The 19,637-nt window shown below is 36.4% G+C and overlaps 1 protein-coding gene across 2 annotated transcripts; it reads left to right on the forward strand.

The window, feature by feature from the left end:
- The first annotated feature begins 10 nt into the window (after positions 1-10).
- On the forward strand, positions 11-18,922 carry EXO1 (exonuclease 1). Of its 2 annotated transcripts, none has more exons than XM_065057833.1 (14): positions 11-166; positions 768-941; positions 2,312-2,431; positions 3,323-3,446; positions 4,426-4,563; positions 4,781-4,993; positions 6,705-6,892; positions 7,708-7,804; positions 7,964-8,180; positions 9,141-9,390; positions 10,616-11,096; positions 11,574-11,675; positions 14,875-15,068; positions 16,984-18,922. In XM_065057833.1, exons 2-14 carry the CDS (start codon positions 781-783, stop codon positions 17,123-17,125), a joined length of 2,427 nt encoding a protein of 808 aa, XP_064913905.1. In that variant the 5' UTR covers positions 11-166; positions 768-780; the 3' UTR covers positions 17,126-18,922. The 2 variants fall into 2 exon arrangements, with proteins under 2 accessions (XP_064913905.1, XP_064913906.1); XM_065057834.1 differs by lacking the exon at positions 11-166 and adding an exon at positions 185-333.
- The last annotated feature ends 715 nt before the right edge of the window (positions 18,923-19,637 follow it).

Below are 19,637 nucleotides of genomic sequence, written 5' to 3' on the forward strand. Positions count from 1 at the left end.
GGGGCATGCTGGGACGTGTAGTTTTCCGCTGGGGCGGGGCCACTACACTGAGCGCGCGCTGCTTGAAAGCCCCGAGCTGCTGCCGCGCGCCACGGCTGAGCAGAGCGGAGCGGCGCGCGTGGGGACCGGCGCGCGGGCCTCCACCCCTTCCCCCCGCCCCAGCGAGGTACTGGCGCGCGGCGCCCCGCGGCGGTTGGCGATCGCGTCCCCCGGTGTGTGTCTCCCCTTCCCCGGGCAGCGGTGGCCCGCGCTGAGGTAGAGTTGGCGGCGCCGCCATGGGGGAGGCGGCCCCGAGCCGGGAGAGTTGCCTTAGGCCCTCTCGCCCCCGGACAGGTACGGTTCGCCGTGTCGGTACGTGCGCGCCGCTGGGTGGAAGCTGCTCGGGACGGAGCGGGGGCGTCCATGAAGCCCCGCCGGCCCCTGAGCCCCCGACAGAAGCGGGGGAGCGGCCCGTGCTCGGCACCGCTTGTGCGCCCTCCCGACCCCGCTGTGGGTAGGGGGGCGTGCGCGGGTCCTGCTGCCCCCGCTGCGAGCCCGCCGGCGGCAGGGAGATCGTCCCTGCGGGCCGCGCTCGCCGCTGGCTTCGTGTTTTGCATCTCTTCGGAGGGCGGTCAGGAGCTGCCGCTGCGCAGGGTGCGCGACGGCACTCGCAGGAGCTTCTCGTGTCTGGTTCAGCCCGGCACCCTGTCCGCTACCTAACCTGACGTTCCTTGTGCACAGACCGACAGTCAGACTCGTGCTCACGCTTTTCGTTTTCCCGCCTGCAGTTTAACCAACATCATGGGGATTCATGGTCTACTCCAGTTTATCAAGGAGGCTGCTGAGCCTACCCACGTGAAGAAATACAAAGGGCAGGCGGTAGCTGTGGACACCTACTGTTGGTTGCACAAAGGGGCTTATGCTTGTGCTGAAAAGCTGGCCCGAGGAGAGCCGACAGATCTGTAAGTCTTTGTTAGATTTCAGTGTCTGCCCTCTTACAAACCGAAGTTTTGTTAGTTTGGCTTTTCTTGAGCTAAAAACTAAGTTAAGGCAGTTTCACTTCTTACTGTTGCTTCTGAATTCTCAGTCTCAGTTGTACTTTTTGGGAATGGAAATGCTGGTTATAAATAAATTGCTTTCCAGACTGGCACTTTAATTATAGTGTAGAGTCCTTTCACGCTTCACAATTCATCTGAATTGAGGTATTACATAGCTACAATCCTATTTGCTCCTGTCTCTCAAAAATGATAATTATTTTTCAGTCTGTTTTGTAGCTTTAAATCCAGTTTCTTCAGTGCTCTTATCCTTAGTGTTCCTAAGCACCATTCTCTGTCCCCTTCCTGACCCCTGCTGGAAAGGTTGCACATGCTGTTTTAAACAGTGTCCTTAAAAGAAAAAACAAACTTGATTTTTATACGTGTATTGAGCGTCCTTGTAATGCGCTTTGTGTTTACAGCAGCTATTGGATTTTTAGTTTTATGCTGCTCATGAAATGAACTCATACAGATCTGTAGAAATAATGCATAAGGAGATCAGAGGTCCAAGCGAATGCATAAAGTCTGGAATTTGCTACAAATATTTAACTACGGGACAGGGTTGGAAGGCAGTGAAGGATTGCCTCCTGGTCCATACACCACCTTCACTGATTAGTACAGTTTGGGGTGCTTTCCTGTCTTTTGGAATATTTTCAATACTGTGCCTCTATTTTTATTATGGGAAAAAGCGTTTGCGTGTCTGTCCGTAGCATGTATCCACCATCTTGAGAGAAAAGTGGATAGTTCCACAAAGAGAGGTTTAATACTCTATCACTCCTCCACCTCTAGAAAAGTGCACTTAGTCTGCCTTTGACCAGGCTTCAGGGAAAGAAAATGTACTGTACTCATCTGCCTCCTGTTTCCCTGGTCATTATGAAATAAGTTGCTGAAACTAAAAAGATGATCCATGTTTTAACTTGTAAAGTTTTTGGCAGTGTTGAATCCTAATATAGGAAAATCAAACTGAATTGTACTCAAGTTCTCAATTCATTTTGTGTAGGAATAGGGAGCAGTCAGTCCAGTTCTGAGTTGGGAGGTAGAGCATTTGTCTTAAAAACAAACAAGCACAACACAGAAACCCCACCACCACCAAACAAATAAAAAGACCCCAAACAAACCAGCATCCAAGTGTTCTTACTCTTTTTGTGATGCTGGGGCAATATATGACCCATGATGATCCTTGAACACCAGTTACTCTTAAACTTACAGTTCTCCTTTCCTGCAAACAGAAGATATGTAATAGACTTGTGTTTAACAATAAGGTTTATATTTATTTTCTTTTGTTATTGTTGATACAGTTATATAGCTTTCTGTATGAAACTTGTTGATATGCTCCTCTCATTTGGAATTAAACCAATTTTGGTATTTGATGGATGCACCCTACCTTCTAAGAAGGAAGTGGAAAAGGCCAGACGAGAGTAAGTACTGAACTGTATTGAATTGCAAGCAAAGCAGGATGTTTAACAGTATAATTCATTTTAAAGTTGAAAAACCTCAAACTTCATCTAGTTAGTAATCTGTGGTAAACTTCCCTGCGATGTAGTGTTATTTAATTTAATTCACATTTAAAAATCATACAAACCTCTTCTTAGAGGTTTTATTCCAAAAATAGAAACACATTTCATAAATGAAAGCACTTCTATAGAGGAAGGAAGTAAACCTCTGAGCATTAGTTCCTATAATGTATTAAAGGCTTTTAGTTTACCCGCTGTCGTGATCTCTAGACAAAAATATTCCTTCCCAATATAATTTTCTTTAAAAATAACACCACTTCATCTTTCTCTATAAATAATCAGATGAACTTACTTCAGGTGTGGATTCAGGTCCCTGTGTAATGGGACTTCTCACTGAAGTGGTGAGAAATTTTCACTGGTGGTTTTTATTTATAAATTCTTATGAGACATTTGCTTCCTTCAGTGTGGAGCTAACAATTTCCAGTGTTTGAAATTAAGCAAATTATGCCTTCTGTTTTCTAAACCAATAAGTTTCTAATGTCAGATACTCCCAAGTTCCATTAAATCTATTTTACTGCAACCTGAGGGTGGGTGAATCTCATCTTTTACACTGCTGATTTCAGTTCTTGAGTTGTCACTGTTTTCTGAGAAAATATTATAAATTTAACATGCCAATCTACTTATCCGTGTCAATAAAAAGACTTGGTTATTCTTATGTTTTAAAAAATTACCCACTACAACTGATTTGGGAAATGTTTATCTGCAAAAGAATTTATACCCCCCCCCTTTCCTGTCTGTCTTTCTTATTCCTTTCTGCTAATCCGAGATTGGTGGATGTTTTTGTTTATCTTTTAGGAAGCGTCAAGCCAGTCTTCTGAAGGGGAAACAATTGTTGCAGGAAGGTAGACTGGCAGAAGCTAGGGAATGTTTTGGGCGCAGTATAAATGTTACCCATGTTATGGCTCATGAAGTTATTAAAGTAAGTTGTCAGTGCTGTTGATACTGACAGTGGTTTTTTTTGTTTGTGTGTTTGATTTTTCGTGTTGTTTTTTTTTTTTTTTTAAATATCTATGCAAAAGGTAGCTGTCACATCACTACCTCTTCCATGTAGACAAGAAAAATATCTGCCCCTTAACCTCTAAGTCAGGGGTGTCAAACTCATTTTCACTGAGGGATGTATCAGCCTCGCCTTTGCCTTCAAAGGGTGGAATGTTATTTTAGGACTGTATAAATGCAGGAATAGTTACATTTATACCGTCCTAAAATTACATTTGGCCCTTTGAAGGCAGCGGTGAGGCTGATATGCACCCCCAGTGAAAATTAGTTTGACACTCCTGCTCTACCTGGATTATGTTGGGTACTGTTAACAAACTTCAACTTGTCTTCAGTTTCATTATGCCCAGTTGTGCAAATAGTGATGATGTGTCAGTTGAAATATACCTCTTCCTACTGCTATGAACTTTGATAACACCAGCAATTTTACTTTTGCTACACAAAAAGTAAACACTTTTTTTTTTTTTTTCCCCTCAGCAAGTGCCTGAGAATAGACGACAGAAAAAATTTCGGCTGCTTAAAAACATTTCTAGTAGATTTTTGCTCTCCTTCACTGCAGTTGTAGGACCTTTATCAAAATAGTATTGCATCTGTTCTAGTGCTGTGTTCCTTTGTCCAGAATATAACTTGCATGAGTATGAAACTGGTACTTGTGGTCAGATGCAGTGACCATGGTGTTACAGGTCAACACAGGAAAGACTGTTATTGAAAACCTGTTTGTATAGGTCTAAACTGCTTGAAACCTGAGTTTTGAGCATGAAATATTGGGCTGTAAGGAGGGATGGGTATGTGAGCAAAAAGATTGTGGTTGTAGTTTAGGGTAGAAGTTCTCATGCTTTCAGATGTCTTAAGACAATTACCGAAGATTGATGTAAAGTACTTGTATGCTTCTTGTTTACATATAGGCTGCACGAGCCCGGGGAATTGATTGTATTGTTGCACCATATGAAGCTGATGCTCAGTTGGCTTATCTTAATAAGACTGGCATGGTTCAAGCTATAATTACAGAAGACTCTGATCTTCTAGCTTTTGGATGTAAAAAGGTATGAAAGGAAACACTAATAACCTTTACCTCTTGCTGATCCTTAAAAGTGGAGTTTGAAGTTGCTAAATGTGTTTAATGTATGAAGTTTTTCTTCTACAGTAAAAGGGGGAAACAAAAGAAGGAGAATAGCATCCAGCCCCTGTTGTTGCCACCAAGTACAACGAACTACCTTATATGGGTGAAAGTTATTATTTATGCTTCCTCTTAATTTACAGGTGTTTCTGAAAATTGACAAGTTTGGAAATGGACTAGAGATAGATCGAGCTCGACTAGGAAACTGCAAGCAGCTTGGAAATGTATTTACAGAAGAGAAATTCCGCTACATGTGTATTCTTTCCGGTTGTGACTACCTCTCCTCAATTCATGGAATTGGGTTAGCTAAAGCATGCAAGTTACTAAAAATAGCAAACAATCCAGATATTATAAAGGTAAACTTGGTTTTGCTTTGTGCATTGGCTTTTTGGGAGCCTATATTAGTATATACGAAAATAACATTGAATTGAAAATATGAGGGGTTCTTGACTTCTTCCGTTTTGAGGAGAATGCTAAAATAAGTAATTATTTTACCTGTGATTTAGAAAGACTCTGAGCTAAACTTACTCAAGTGTTGAAGCATTATATATTTAATGAAATATATCAAACTAAACTGAACTAAAGAATTGTTCTAATCCTTCAAGGACATTCTGTTTGAGGAGAGATTTTTTTTCACCTCATTACATGCGTTGTCTTCTGGTTTTGCAGATTAGTTATTAGAACTGCTAAGTGAACACTGTTATTCTTGTATAAGTACACTTTTATTGGGGGGGGGACAGGAATTAGGAATCTTGATTCCTTTCTTGCATTTAATTACATACATATGGATACAGACATTTAAATATTAGAAACATTATGGAAGAAAATTTTATGGTGCAAAACAAAAAATAAAGTAGGTGCTTTTTGTTTTTGTTTCTTATCCAATGTATGAAATGAAAACAAATCTAGATTAGGAAATACAGAGGCTAAGAGAGTGGGAATAACTTCTGTGTAGGTAGTAAGGGAGAAGACAGATTTTTAAGAGCTAATAAGAAAAATACCTATGTGGCTTTGCTGGAGGCAGGTAAATGTAATTTAGAAAAGTATTTAAATATGCAGTCTAGTGTCTTTCTTAAGTTACTTGTATGCTCTAGTGTGTGTTTGTTTTTTTTTTTTTCTCTCACATGCTGTACAGGAGTTTTAGTTTGAAAATGTTTTGTGTTATGTAAAGCAGGCATCAAAGCAAGTGGTTTGATTGGGTTTTGTGTAACTAAAAAGGGAACTTAGAACTTTTCCCATATGAATCATGATTTCCTTTAATGTATCTCTTTTTGAGCAAAATGTTGGGAATTAATAATTTGAAAAACTTTTCACTTAGTAATTTGTCGTGATTAATCACGGCTGTTTTCCAGTGGTGTTGGAAAGTCATAAGTGAGTCAAAAGGTACGAAGTATTCCAACAGTACCTGTTCAAACTCTTACTTCTTAATTAGATGGGTAAATTTCCCTGCGTTTAGGATGCATGGCCAAAACACAGTTGCTTTACTTGGAGAGGAGAAACTCTGTCTTCTAACAGTATGAAAAATTCCATCTTCAAAAGAACATAATCTGCCTTCTGTGAAACTGGAAAACGTAGAGATCAATGAGTTTCTATGGTGCAGTAACAACATATAGGAGGAGCTACCAGATCAATATGTAGTCGTTTGTAGTGAGTAATGGAGAGGTGGGGAGAAAATCTGATTGCATTTGTTTTTTTCTATCCTAAAAACACCTGTGTAACTGCTTACGTGTTCTGATAATATAAATGATAAAATTTGATATGCATTAGTTTAAACAAATATACCTTAAGATGTTCTTTATTTCTATTCGGGTTCTGTATTTATTTATTGGACAAGAAATATTTTTAAAGAGTTGAATTTTGTTATTTATGTGATGGTAAACAACTTGAAAGTGAGAAAATAATGTACAAAACTTCTTTTTTCCTTCCCTTTTAAGTTGAATCTGTTTGTTGTAGCAGGAAACACATTCTACATTTAATTACAAGCAAAGATACTTAATAATTGAAATGTAGTTAACTTTTTGTATAACTTGTTTAAATGATAAAGTTGAGTAATTTCTTTTTTTACAGGTTATTAGAAAAATGGGACAGTACTTGAAGATGAATATAACAGTACCAGAAGAATACATACAGGGTTTTACACGAGCCAATAATACATTCCTTTATCAGTTAGTTTTTGATCCTGTCAAAAGAAAATTAGTTCCTCTGAATGCATATGGGGATGATATTGATCCAGAAACACTAATTTACGCAGGACGGTATCCTTTGTGTTAAAACAGCAGAGTTGGGAAGTAAGGGTGAGCAGATGTGGGATCTTCTGCTGTTCATTGCATTTGTGGTGAACTTCTGTTTTTTCATTACATCTCTGCTGTTGACTAAAGTCTGGCTTTTATGCAATCTTAGGAAGTTCTTTTCTCTTTTGCTCTGATTTTAATTAAAAAAAAGTGCAGAGACTGAGTGACATGCCACTTTAGGTGGACATTACCGATTTTTTTTTTTTTTTTCCTTTTCTTTTTAAAAACCAACTAATTAAATACAGATTATACTTAAACTGTTTAAGACTGTCTTTAGCTTCTGCCCATGTTAGGTGTGTTATCTCTGCCAGTTTAATTCTCGCAATCTGGGTTCACTTTATTCCCTAATCTAAGCATTTCCTGTTTTACCAAGTATTTCTTCCTATAGAACAAGTAGAATTTTGCCACATTTGTGCGGCATAAATTTCAACATGTAAGATTAGGAAAATTAAGAAAGAGAAGGGCTGTTGACGTAGCTACTAGCTTTGTATGTTCATCAAGCAACAAACTCCGGCATTTCGAGAAATCAGGAAAGAGAAAGATTGTAACTTTCCTGCTGATGAGTGAAGGTTTTCCTTTTGAGTTTTTTTATTTGCTAAGCACTGCAGATCTATTGCAGTTGTTGTTGCATTAGACTGAGCCACGAGTAGAAGTACTAATGTTTTTGGTTGATATTCTAGCAGTGCCTTTTAGAACAAAAATGGGAAACAGCTTTCATGTGATGATTCTTGAAGTTTGGTGTAATATTCAGATATTTTCCTTTAATATGATGGGAACAGACATCTTGGTGATGATACTGCCTTTCAAATTGCCATTGGCAACATTGATATTGATACAATGGAACAAATTGATAATTATAACCCTGACACTGCACAGGTATGCCTTTGTTCTGAAGTTATATATTAAGATTTTCATGTGAGTCTGAACATTCATGAAAAAGTATGATTAAATGTCATTATATGCCAAATCAAGAAATCATATGTAGAAGGCAAAATTATAAACTTGTGCCTTTTCATTTATTTATTTATTTTTCAGCCTGTGCAGCAGAGAAGTTGTGGCTGGAATGACAGACCTGCTAATCATGTAAATAGCATTTGGAGCAGAGACTACAAGCTTGGCCATGATGCAGATACTGTTCCTCACAAAATGCAGTTACTAGAGAAACCAACAACCAAAGGCATGGAGAAGATAATTAGTGTTAAAGGACTAAAACTTCCAGTCAAAGAGCTCTTAGCAAAAAGGCCAAGGAGTGGTATGTTTTCATTAAAAGAAGGATATAAATAACAGTAGATGACTGTGGGGAAAGAAAGGATTTTATCTTGGGATTGATAGCATGAGATATTAGAGGCCTAACTCTTAGGTTTGGGTTTTTTTTTTTTGTCTGTATTCTGTTTTTAACAAGCTGCCAGACTAATGAATATTAAAGCCTACATAATAATTAAGAGTGGCAGCAAACTTTCAGCAGCACTTAATTTTAACTTAAATTTGCTATAAAATTTCATTGCTTTCAATTTTAAGTTGTCATGTTTAATACCATCTGTTCTATTTTATAATACTTTTTATTCTAATTTCCATCTTAAAATGGCATGTGAAGCAAAGGGAACAACCTAGTTTTTCTAGAGTTGGTATTTGGTGAGCCAGAAAATTTAAAGAATGTTTTCTGTACTCTTCCAACACTGTGCTGCCTTTATCCCCTGTAAATCTTGTGTTCTATACCACTTAAGTTTTATGCTCTGAAATGAGCTGTGGGCTTGTAATAGAAGCAATTATTTTTTCCCATTGTGCTTCATCTGATATGGTTAAGTATTTTCTCATCCTCTGCTGCCTTTACTTTTTTGTTATGTTATTATGGCTCCTTTTTTGTCTTTGTTACTCTTGATATCTTCCTACTCCCTGGCTTAGCAACCTGCCTTTAGATCAAATTCAGTTTTGCTTTTGAAGTGTTTGAAAAACCAACCAACCAAACATCATGTTTCTTTTCAGCTGTGTTGCTGTCACTCCATCTACCTTTTCAAAGAAAGTTACTTTGAAGGCTATTTACTAGAAAACAACTGTGTTAAAGTCTTCTAAACTGTAGTGTCAAGAATTTTCCTACCAGACCTTATTATTTTTTTAGGCTTCTGGGTGTAAATATGTAATGCTCAGTTCTTTCATAACTGGTTAATTCTAGAACACACTTGTATACTGATACTTATATTGTCTTTTGGTTTAGACGAAGTCTCAGATGGAGATCTGTTGAATCAATATTCATTTTCAAAAGCAAAAAAATTAAAGGAGGAGAGTGATCATGATGGTCAAACACAAAAGTATGTCTCAGCAATGCAAAACCTTGATTCTTCAGGGAATTCTGTCACTCAGGAAAGCTCTAATGCCTTGCCCAGAGTTAGAAATAAATTTGCTTCCTTTCTACAAAGGAAAAACAAAGAAAAGGATGCTGTAGTTGTTCCAGGAACAAGAAGCAGGTATGATTGCCTCACATGTTTTAATAAGTAGCAAAATACTATTTGCTGTCCTGGTTGCTGAAATAATCTGAAAACTGAAGAGGAGAAAAATGTTACCTCAGCCTTTTTTATGCAACTGTATTAATGCACCTGTAGTCCTGAGCAGAGATGGAGAACCATTTGTGCTAGGTATGCTGTCTATGCATGAACTAGGTAGATAAATGTCTTTTTTTACTGCAGAGATAAAGACTGAGACTATTCAACTCAGTCTAGCCTTTGGGTATCAAAATTAATTAGGAATTGGCCAGATTTCTTTTTGTGGTAAAGGTCATATGACACATCTAAAAAAAAAAAGTTGCTTTGTGCCAAATATTTAAGCAGTGAGTAACTATATTGACTTATGTTGATAGGGTTTTTTGTTTGTTTCAGTCAAGCCAAACCTGATCATACTGTATGACAAATACCTATTCGTATTCCATTCAGTTCATGCTCCTGATCTCTGTACCAGCACTTTGAGAAGAGAGAGTCTGGGTTTGCTTTTTTTTTGCTGTGTGTTATGGGTTTTTGTTTCAACTTAGCCACAGCTACTTGAATTGGTTTTGCAAAATATTATCACAATTATGTCTCTTATAATGTAATATTTATCTTAAATAATTTGAATATTTTTGAGACGTGTAATTTTATGGAAGAGGCTAATATTGATGTTCTTTAGCATTAACACACACCTTCCTGAGTTGGAAGATTTGTTATGCTGCATCAGAAATTGGGAGTTGTCAGCGGTAATAAGTTCTCTAAAGCAATGGTCAGTTTCTTAAAAAGCTCTGACTTCCACTTAGGAGCTGCTGCTATAGCATGGTAAAGAACTAGATAGCTTCTAGTTCTCATTGATAAGAAATGCTAAAGTGTTTCACTGCTGTTGAGCTTTATGATAATTAATAAAGATATTTTTTAACTTTGTAGGATTCCTAGGTGTTTCCCCTTTCCAGATTAAGGATCTTATTAGTATATCAGTTAATGAATGACATGTTTATGCATGCTTTTTTTCACTTTTTTTTTTTGCTGTTACCTGTAAAGTGCTGCCTCCCTGAGGGACTAAGACTTTACTAATTGTCAAAATAATTTGTGTCTGCAAGTGGACTTCAAAAATAAAATTGATGGATATAGACAACTATTGGATTTTGGATATGACATACTTATTTACAGTAACTTTCTTCTCCATTGTCTTCACCTTTTTGTACTTTTTTAGGTTTTTCTGCAATGATGCAATTATGTTTGATAGTACAACAAGGAAGGATGACGGTGACCTAACTCAAGATGCTGAGCAGGATTGCCAGAAACAGGAAGTAAAACATGTAGCAGAAAATGTTTCTCAGTTTTCAGAAACTGAAAATTCAACAAGGACTATCTTTACACCTCCTGGAGAAACACAGAAAAACTGCTTCAGGTGGTTTAGCAGCCTCATACGTAATTCAGGAAATCCTGGTCCATCTTGTACTGTATTTTCACAGCAGTTTCACCAACAGAGAAGCAACTGTGCGGTATCCCAAGATCAGATGAATGGGATACAAACAGAGAGTGGGGCAGCATGTGGTGAATTGGAGAAAGAATCCTCCCCCTTAATAGAACTGGAACGGTCATCGCAGTCTCAAAGTTCTTGTGAGCTGTCAGAATGCAATTTGGAGTCTTCAGAACTACCGCATATTTCTAACAACAGTTCAGATGCAGAAGTAAGAATATTACCCATGGTTTCAGTATTTACTTTCACTTTAAATTATAAAAGAAATCAGGCAGCAAAGTCTTCTCTTCAAAATGATACACTGTAGAATGTGTAGTTTGTGCTAACAAAATTTGTCAATGCTTAACGTAGTTGTATAGAAAGGATTGATTTACTAGCTTAAATCAAGTCTGTTCTCTGGTTTTAGTTTGTCTGCAGTCTTTCCACTGCTACCACTACAGTGGGTCCTAAAAAATCCTGGTAGGCTGGCTTTTGTTCTCTGCTTTTTTTAGTCTCTGAAGAAGTCCTTTCAGAAAGCATATGTGTGTCACCATAATGTTGTTTGCAGAAAATAAGCCCAGGTTTTTGTGTAAGTTCTTAGAATTGCTTGTAAGGTATATATGTGTAAATATAAAAATATACTTTGTGTTAAAAAATGAAACAAGACACAAACCTGTTTTAAATCCTAATCAATTTTCTTTTGATGAAGGAATCTGACTTAAATTCAAAACTGGTTGGTGATCAATGTATTCAGTCGTCAGCATTTTCTGCTCTTCAAACTTACAGAAAAAGAACGATCATAAAGACAAAGGTAAGAATTCTTCTAACTTTACTATGAGCTCTACTAAACTCTGAAAATCAGTTTTTGCTTTCTACTAGTTCATTCTAGAACTCTTAATGAAAGATCTTAAACAATGCACATGCTGGCAGGATAAAATTATATTCTTGTTCATCTATGTCAGAGCTGGGATGAAATATAACCAGGCCACCTATGATTGATATCACAGTTGCAACTTTTTTGGGAATTTTAATCCCTTCAGCATAAAATAAGAAGCTAAGATAAGGCAAAAGAACACTTCTTAATTTTCCTCAGGCATGCTAAATACACAGGTTTTATCATACAAAGTGCAGTCATGTTCATAATCCAGTTATAGTCACAAGATACAAACTCATTCATTGCTTGTTTTGATAAATCTGCTGGTTTAGCAGCCTCCTTCCTCTTTTTACTAGAAAAAGTGTGTTTAAATGTCAAACTATGTCCATTGTTTTTGTGACGTTTCTAAGAGCTTTACCCATTTGTCTAATTTACAAAACTTCTAAGACCTTAACAACTAGAAGCACACTGACTCCTTAAGCATCATCACTAGAATTTGCCAAAATATTCTGAAGTCAAAGGAAGACACTTTCGTTTTTTGGCGCACACCCTTACTAACTTTTTTCCTGATAGGCAGACTAAAAAGCGCAAGCTTCTCTGCCAACCAAGAATATTGTGCATGTTTTGTATAACAGTGACATCTTGTGGTTATTGTTAGGAACTTCTGTGTTAAGGAGGAATTCACATCTTTATTCTAGAACAGCTGGAACAAAAATTGATGCTTTTTCATTAGGTTAACATTTTGCTCACTTCTACTCAAAAAGACTGAGCTATGAAACGAAATTGTACTGGGATTCAGAATTTTATTGCTTTTGTTTTAAGAATGTGTTTAATCTGTTTTGCGTAGTGTTTTGCTCACCTTAAAGGTATATTGGGGAATACACAGTGTGAAAGTACTGAGATAATATAAGCATTGTATATAAACAAATTTTCAGGATGCTTGAAGCTCTTCAGACAATAGGAATCTGCTGAAAATCTGAGGACAGCAGGGTTAGTTTAAAACAAGCAGCTACTAGGGGGGTATTTTTGTCCATGCATTCTGTCTGCTTCCGTTATGTGCTGGTAATTATATAATACTTGTAACGAATTGGACCAGGAAACTAACCTGGCTGCACACTAACTTGACAACAGCCGAAAGGCCAATCATGTGGGCCCACCCAGACTCCCAGGCTTGTGTGGGTCATAGCACCAGTAAGACAACTGGAACAAGTAGCCAGGATTGAAGAGGGGAAGGTAGAGATAAGGAGAAGCACTTTTGGCTCAGTTTTCCCTTAGGATTGCTTACTGCTTGTGCTAAGTACAGTAAAAGATACTAAAGCGAATTAAGAGTTCCAGATTTAAGGAAGAAGCAGTCAATCACTTAAAACATTAATTATTCTTATTTTGATAAGCTGAATAATATAGCTGATCTGTGGAGAAATGTAGTAACTGGGGGAGGTAATCTGGGGAAGTTATCAACCCTTATCATGGTTCAAATCTAAAATATGAAGTATCTAGCTAGTCAATTTTTATATCAAAACTAATAGAAGCTTTTCACCAACAGGTGGCTATAAGATAATGAGGTCTCTAGGACCTTGTAGTTTTCTGTGATAGTATTCCAGCTGTGTTTTCTACTGCTAATTATTTTCCATAATTGCTGCAAGCTCAGCATGAGGGTAATATTGACAAAAGAGAGCAATGTACCCTGGTTTTTAGTTTCTTAGTGGGTGTTTGACGTGTAGCTTTGCCTACTTTGGGGTTAGTTGTAACTCCAATGTAATTCAGTATGACAAAGAAATGTAGGATTATGGGTGACTTCATGAGTGTTTCAAAATTGCTAAGGTGATAGATGAACAGCACAACACTAAAAAGTGGGGAGCTTTAGGATTTTATTTTTATTTTCTACTGTTATCCTTGTTCTAATTTAAATTAATTTAATCTTAAACTTCTTGTTTTTTCAATTTTCATTTGGGATTTCAAGATCTGTTTAGTTTGTTCAGGTAAAAACCATGTAATTTCAATTTAAATGTGTGTGTGCAGTTGGGAATCACAAAATGCGATGTCATTTGGAAAGAACTGAGGTATGAATTCTGTGTGAAGAAAAGGCTGCTAACCTTTTTCATTTCAAGAAAAAAGTTATTAGGTGATCAATAGTAAATACTTGGATGAGGAAGAGCTCTTTGCATTAGTTAAGTGAAGCACCTGAAGTAGGCAGAGCTGTGTCATCACCAAAGGTGATCCAGCAAAACAGATAATTCATTTAGAGCAAAATGCTTTATTCTTAACATTGTCCACATGGAAATAGGTGCATTATTTAAAACTTACGTGTTGTAAACTAATCTTATGTAGCCAATTATAAAATAAGAACTTACAACTGTAGGCAGTCACAATCTCTTCTGTAGGTATTGTATTTTGATAATTACATTTTGGTCCTCATAGTGCCAGATAAATCTAAAACAGCAGGCTAGAACTGAGTGATCACTTGGAAGCTGGTAATTGAGGGGAATATATGAACAAGTTATTCGTGGCCTTTTGCCATGTGTGAACTTATTTGGTAAAGAAAGTTTTAGCTTTGTCTAAAAGTACATTATGTATATTTAACTGTGCTCCGATTATGCACATATAGTACAAATAGGAAGAGTGATTAAATAGATAGCAATAGGTATAACTTCTAATTTATGAAATGTGGTAAGCTACGCAGAAAAAAAAAATCCTGCAGATCAGGCTTTAGTGTATTTCTTTTTTTGTTAAAATAAACTTATTACTTTTTGTGCATGAAGTTCAAGAAGGCAAAAATGATAAACAGTATTTTATCAGTATTAACTACTCTGAATGCTGCTATGATGCTTTTTATCAGCCAGTTAGCCTGGTATTGACCCAAAAAATTGACAGGAATATAAGAGATTGTGGGGGATGAGTATATGAAATATAAAAATCGCACTGAGTGACCTAATTACAAGAATTAAGTCATGGCAAAATGAGTTTCATGTACTTGTACATATGAAAAAACATTCAGTGCTAGTTGTGGCAGTTCAGATTGCATTATCTCAACACAATGTAAAGCACTTTATTTTTTGTTATAAGCTTTGCAGCATAATTCCTGTTGCTTACAGGTTGCCATTTTAACCATTTGTGCTGTAATATTAAAATCTCACAGGTTCCTGGTTTACATAAATCCAGCTGTGTAGGGTCGCGTATTGTAACAAAGCTCAAGCCATTGACACCAGCTAAAGTAAGTGGATTAAGTAGGAAACTGTCACCTGTGCAAAAGAGAAATCACTGTGATGTTGAAAATAAGCTGGGACTGCAAGCGGCCATTGGTGAACTCCGGAAAAACTTCCAGTTTAAAAGGTGAGTGCCTTTAGCCTTTATTTAGCACCCTGTATACTTTTTATTTTTCCCAAATAAACTATTTTCAAAACAGACTCTAATACTCCACACAATTCAATAAAGATAATGGCTTTAGATAGATATTTTCTACATAAAATTTCTGACTTCTTAAGCTTGCTATAACCATGAAGTATGATTTGTGGTAAATATGGTCTTCTAATTACTACTTTTTTCCAACCAGGAAAATCTTTCAGCTAAAATTCATTTATTGAAATATTGCATTTAGTTTAATGTCATTTATACGAAAATTATTACCATTATTTGACATCAAATACCAAAAGGCATTTCTTAGTCTAAATGCAAAAGTTGCATAAAAGTTGCCAGAATTTCTTGTATTCAAGATTCTTTCTACTTGACTTTATGTGCCTTTCACATTTTGAGATGGCTGATTGTCAGAAGATGATGGTGAATTGATGAAATATTTCTGTTAGCTGAAGTCGGGTTACAAGAGATGTTTTTGCACGTTGTTTTCCCTTGTGCAGACGACTTGGCTAACTTGAAGTTTCTACAAATACCTTCAAGTTTTGAACTTGAAGGAAAAGGATTATTTTAGAACAAACGAACAAAACAAAAGTGTAATTATTCTAACTTACGTTATTTTCATGGACTTGGATAAAAACTCCTAGTGACAAAGCTTTCCGGGCTCCAAGTAACAATCTGAACTTTGAATAATTAAATAAAATTATTTTTCTCATTAACCTGAAAACAAATGTGAGTAGGACAAAAGTATTCTCTCTGCACTGAGTAGTATTAATAAATGTGAGATTGAACATGTGTTAAGTCAGATGAATGTATTTCGGTAGGTTTGAGCCTTATGGTAGGCTATTTCATACAACTGATTTTTGTTTTAAAAATGTTACTTACAGTATTAATGTTTTTAGAAATCTTACTTTTTATTACCCTTGCTAAAGGATAATATAATACTTTTATATAATATAAGGATATTATATATTATTATTATATAAATAAAAATAATATAATTTTTTATTATGCTGGGGTAAGAATTACAGTTTCAAAGAGGAAGTGAAAGTGTTTGTGTATGCATTGCTTGACTTCTAATTGGAAATGTCTGACCAGGGTCATTCACAAGGAGAAAATTCATTGTTTTGATTTATCAAAATACAGACAGATAGAACAGAGTGAGCCTAGATGGCACTCTGTTCCTTTTCCCTGCTGATGGTTCCAAGACTTAGTTCCCAACATCAAAATTTTGTCCATCCAGTTTTGGGTGATCTGTAACTTCCGGATATATACTTTTATATATATATACTTTTATATATATATTTTTATTTACATAGAAGTGAATAATATCTATAAAGTATTTTTAAATAAGCTTTTAGGGGATTCTTTTCTTAATTTAGTTCAATAAAAGATTTTCTCACTGCCAGGACTGACTTAGCTCTGAGTATTCTGTTTATTGTTTATTCAGATTTTAAAATGCTTCTTAATTAACTGTCTGTCTTAAGAATTATATCATCTGATGGCAAGTAAATCATGTGAGACACTAATCTGTTCTAATGTTAAGACTCATGGGATATATAGGAAACTACAGTTATTTAGAAGACTTAAAATGTTAAGGAACACTGTATAACCCAGAGTATGATATGGTACATACAGTCTTTCAGTTATAAAAGTGATAGCTGTTATTTTGTCACAGGATAGTTGGAAGAGTTGAAATCTCTTCCAGTGAAGTTGTTCAGTTGTAGCGTAATTAAAATTAAAACTTTCCCTCACAAATTTTTATTTTGGGCTTATCCATAGATGAATGAGTAGTCAGGTGAGGAGTCTTGCTTTATTATAACGCATATGTTCTTACAGGCATGTTGTTAGAAACATAAAACATTCTTGGGTTTTGTTGTGTCTTTTTTTTGTGCAGAGAGTATGAAAAACTTCCTTCTTGTAAAAAGTCAGATCCGTTGTCTCCAATCAAAGATAATATACAGCTCACTCCAGAAACAGAAGAAGAAATCTTTAATCATCTGGAACGTAGTCAAGTTCAGAGAGCTATATTCCAATGAACTGTATGCTGTGCATAGTAGGATGCATTTTTAATCATTGTAAAAATTTACCTTCTTGATATTTCATCAATATAGAAAGATGCATTGAAAACCAACTGTATATTTTAGTCTGACTAGTCATTTTTCATCTCTTTTATAAAGGTGTGAATGGAAAGGTACAGTTCTATACTGGCTGGAATAAAATCCTTCAGGTTCCCGCGTTCTCTTATTCAAAGTCCATTCTAAACTTCTATCCAAACTTTCTTCAGCTGCCCTTGTGCTTTTTAAGTAGGTCACACATGCAGTCCAAGCTTCTACAACCGCTATGGCTTTGCCTTTGCGCAACAGCAGCCGAACAACTTTGTGTCTTAATTTTTAATAATCAATATTTTTTTTTACCTCTTCCTTCTTTCCTTTTGAGCCTAATCTGGCTCCAAGACAGTAAAACTGCTGTTCAGTGTTCACAACAGCCTTCACTATACTTCCAGCACTCCAATAACAGTTTCTTTTACCTATATGGTAAGATCTGCACTCTCAACAGTTAGCTTTTCTCTTTGATATAGTCATGTTATTGGTGGAATAACTGGGGACTCCAGAAAGGAATATCACAAATATTTTGTCCCCAAATTCTCACATTAATAGTGTGTTCCTTGATTTTTACCTGCTCTTTCCATGTTTGTAGTGTTATCCAACAACAGACAGTGAAAATAGTGGTCCTCAGAGCTAAATGTTACAAAAGAGCATTGTCCTCACAAGCCAAGCTTCAGTCTTCAACAGCCAGTCAATTAAAGGGAAAGAATCCAGGAGACTATGGTCCTTGCTTTGGATGACAGAATTTCTGCCTTTAAAATCAGGATTTAAATCAATGTAAAGATATGTATGTATTTTTCAGTTTATTTTTAGGAAAGGATAGTATCTCTTTCTGCAGCAGATGAAGGTACAAAAGGATATCTTAACCTGCAAAATGTTTCCTTTCCATTCCTGAGATAAATATTTTCCTTTCATTTTTGAGCTTTTAGCTATGAGAATAGAGTTTTTTTTACTGCAATGTACTTTCTTCTTTTTAACAAAATTTGCACCTATGAAACTAAGGTGACCAGCTGCATTAAATTGCAAAGTAGCTGCTTACAAGAGAAGGATGTGTTTACATTTGTGGGAGTAGTCCTCTTATTTCTATGTATGCATTGAAGGTATGTGGTATAGAGAACAGAAGAAATTATGCTATAGGACAGGCTTCCTCTCATACGCACCACTAGAAAAATCCCTATTCCTGAATAGCAATGTTTTTTAACATGGATCTTCGGTGACAATTTTTATCTCTGGTATGATGTGACAAATAATGGCCACAGATAAATGTTGCTACATTTCCAGTCATAGTTTTATCGCCTAGAGTGAATTTCTATGCGTTGCTATAAGTACATTAACAATGACAGAGTGAATTTTTGAAGGGAAAGCAAAATAAATTGTTTTCCTCTATTGCTTATTTATCAGTGTGGGAGTTGCCAGGTTACTTTGTACAGTCCATCCTTGCCTGTTGCCTTCCTCTTCAGTCAAAGAGCCACTAATTCCTGCTTTAGTGGATCATCAGAAGAGACAAACTACTCATGTCTGTATTTTCAAGGACAGGTAATTTTAAGGGAGCATAGGATATCTCACCTGCAAGCAACGCGTATGAAAGCAGTACTGCCTCTTTTTATTCTGTTGCATGCAAATGCTGCCTTAGCTGTTCTTGCAGCTCATTTATTGGCAATAACATCACTTGTTTTACTCTAGCTTATCTGGAGAGTCAGAGGAAATAAAGTGAATGTTGTACATACATACATGTTGACACTATTTTGTTACAAATGGGTGCCCTGGTTTTTTTTTTTTTTCCCCCTGTATATTCCTATATGGACAGAGTAGAAATATAATTGATGGCTTAAAAGCCATAGGAAGGTAGAGCATGTAATGGTAGTTATTGGGGGTATTATTCATGCAGAAGTACTTCATACAATGTTATACAATTAAGGTCTTACAGAAGCATTTTTAAGAAGACTACTTTGATTTCTGGTTTGTGTTTTGGAGGTCTTGGGTTCTGACTTCATATTAGAGGGGATTGTTTTCAGAAAGCAGCTAATAGAGGTCTCTCTTACACTACATGTAAGTATATAATACATGTAAGCATGTAATAATAGTATATAGGTTTTATAGTTAAGTGTGGTGTTCTTAGGTTGGTGCTTGTTTTATGAAAGATACAATAACATATGTGCAAATGAATTTGTGCAAGACTTTATTCCTGAGATAAAATTGATTCTGTGTAGGGTCATATCCCATAGTAAAAAAAATTCAGTATCAAAACAGGAGAAATTTTTACAGGTTATAAGGGGCGGGGTGGGGGGAAGGGGAGGGGGAGATAACATAAAACGTGCCCTCCAAAAAAAGAAAAAGATAACAAATAAACTCGGAGAGTAGGAGGGAGAGTTGGATTGTTTTAAAAAGAAGGCATTTGAAAGCTGGAGTTTGAGGATGGTTGGAAAACAAGAAGTGAGGAGGA

The sequence above is a fragment of the Columba livia genome, chromosome 3, assembly GCF_036013475.1.
Source record: "Columba livia isolate bColLiv1 breed racing homer chromosome 3, bColLiv1.pat.W.v2, whole genome shotgun sequence".
Taxonomy (NCBI): domain Eukaryota; kingdom Metazoa; phylum Chordata; class Aves; order Columbiformes; family Columbidae; genus Columba; species Columba livia.

Coding starts and splice junctions, on each gene's coding strand:
- EXO1 (XM_065057833.1), top strand. CDS start 781: ATGGGGATTCATGGTCTACTCCAGTTTATCAAGGAGGCTGCTGAGCCT. Junction 6,893..7,707: donor ACACTAATTTACGCAGGACG/GTATCCTTTGTG, acceptor TGATGGGAACAG/ACATCTTGGTGATGATACTG. Junction 7,805..7,963: donor ATAACCCTGACACTGCACAG/GTATGCCTTTGT, acceptor TTTATTTTTCAG/CCTGTGCAGCAGAGAAGTTG.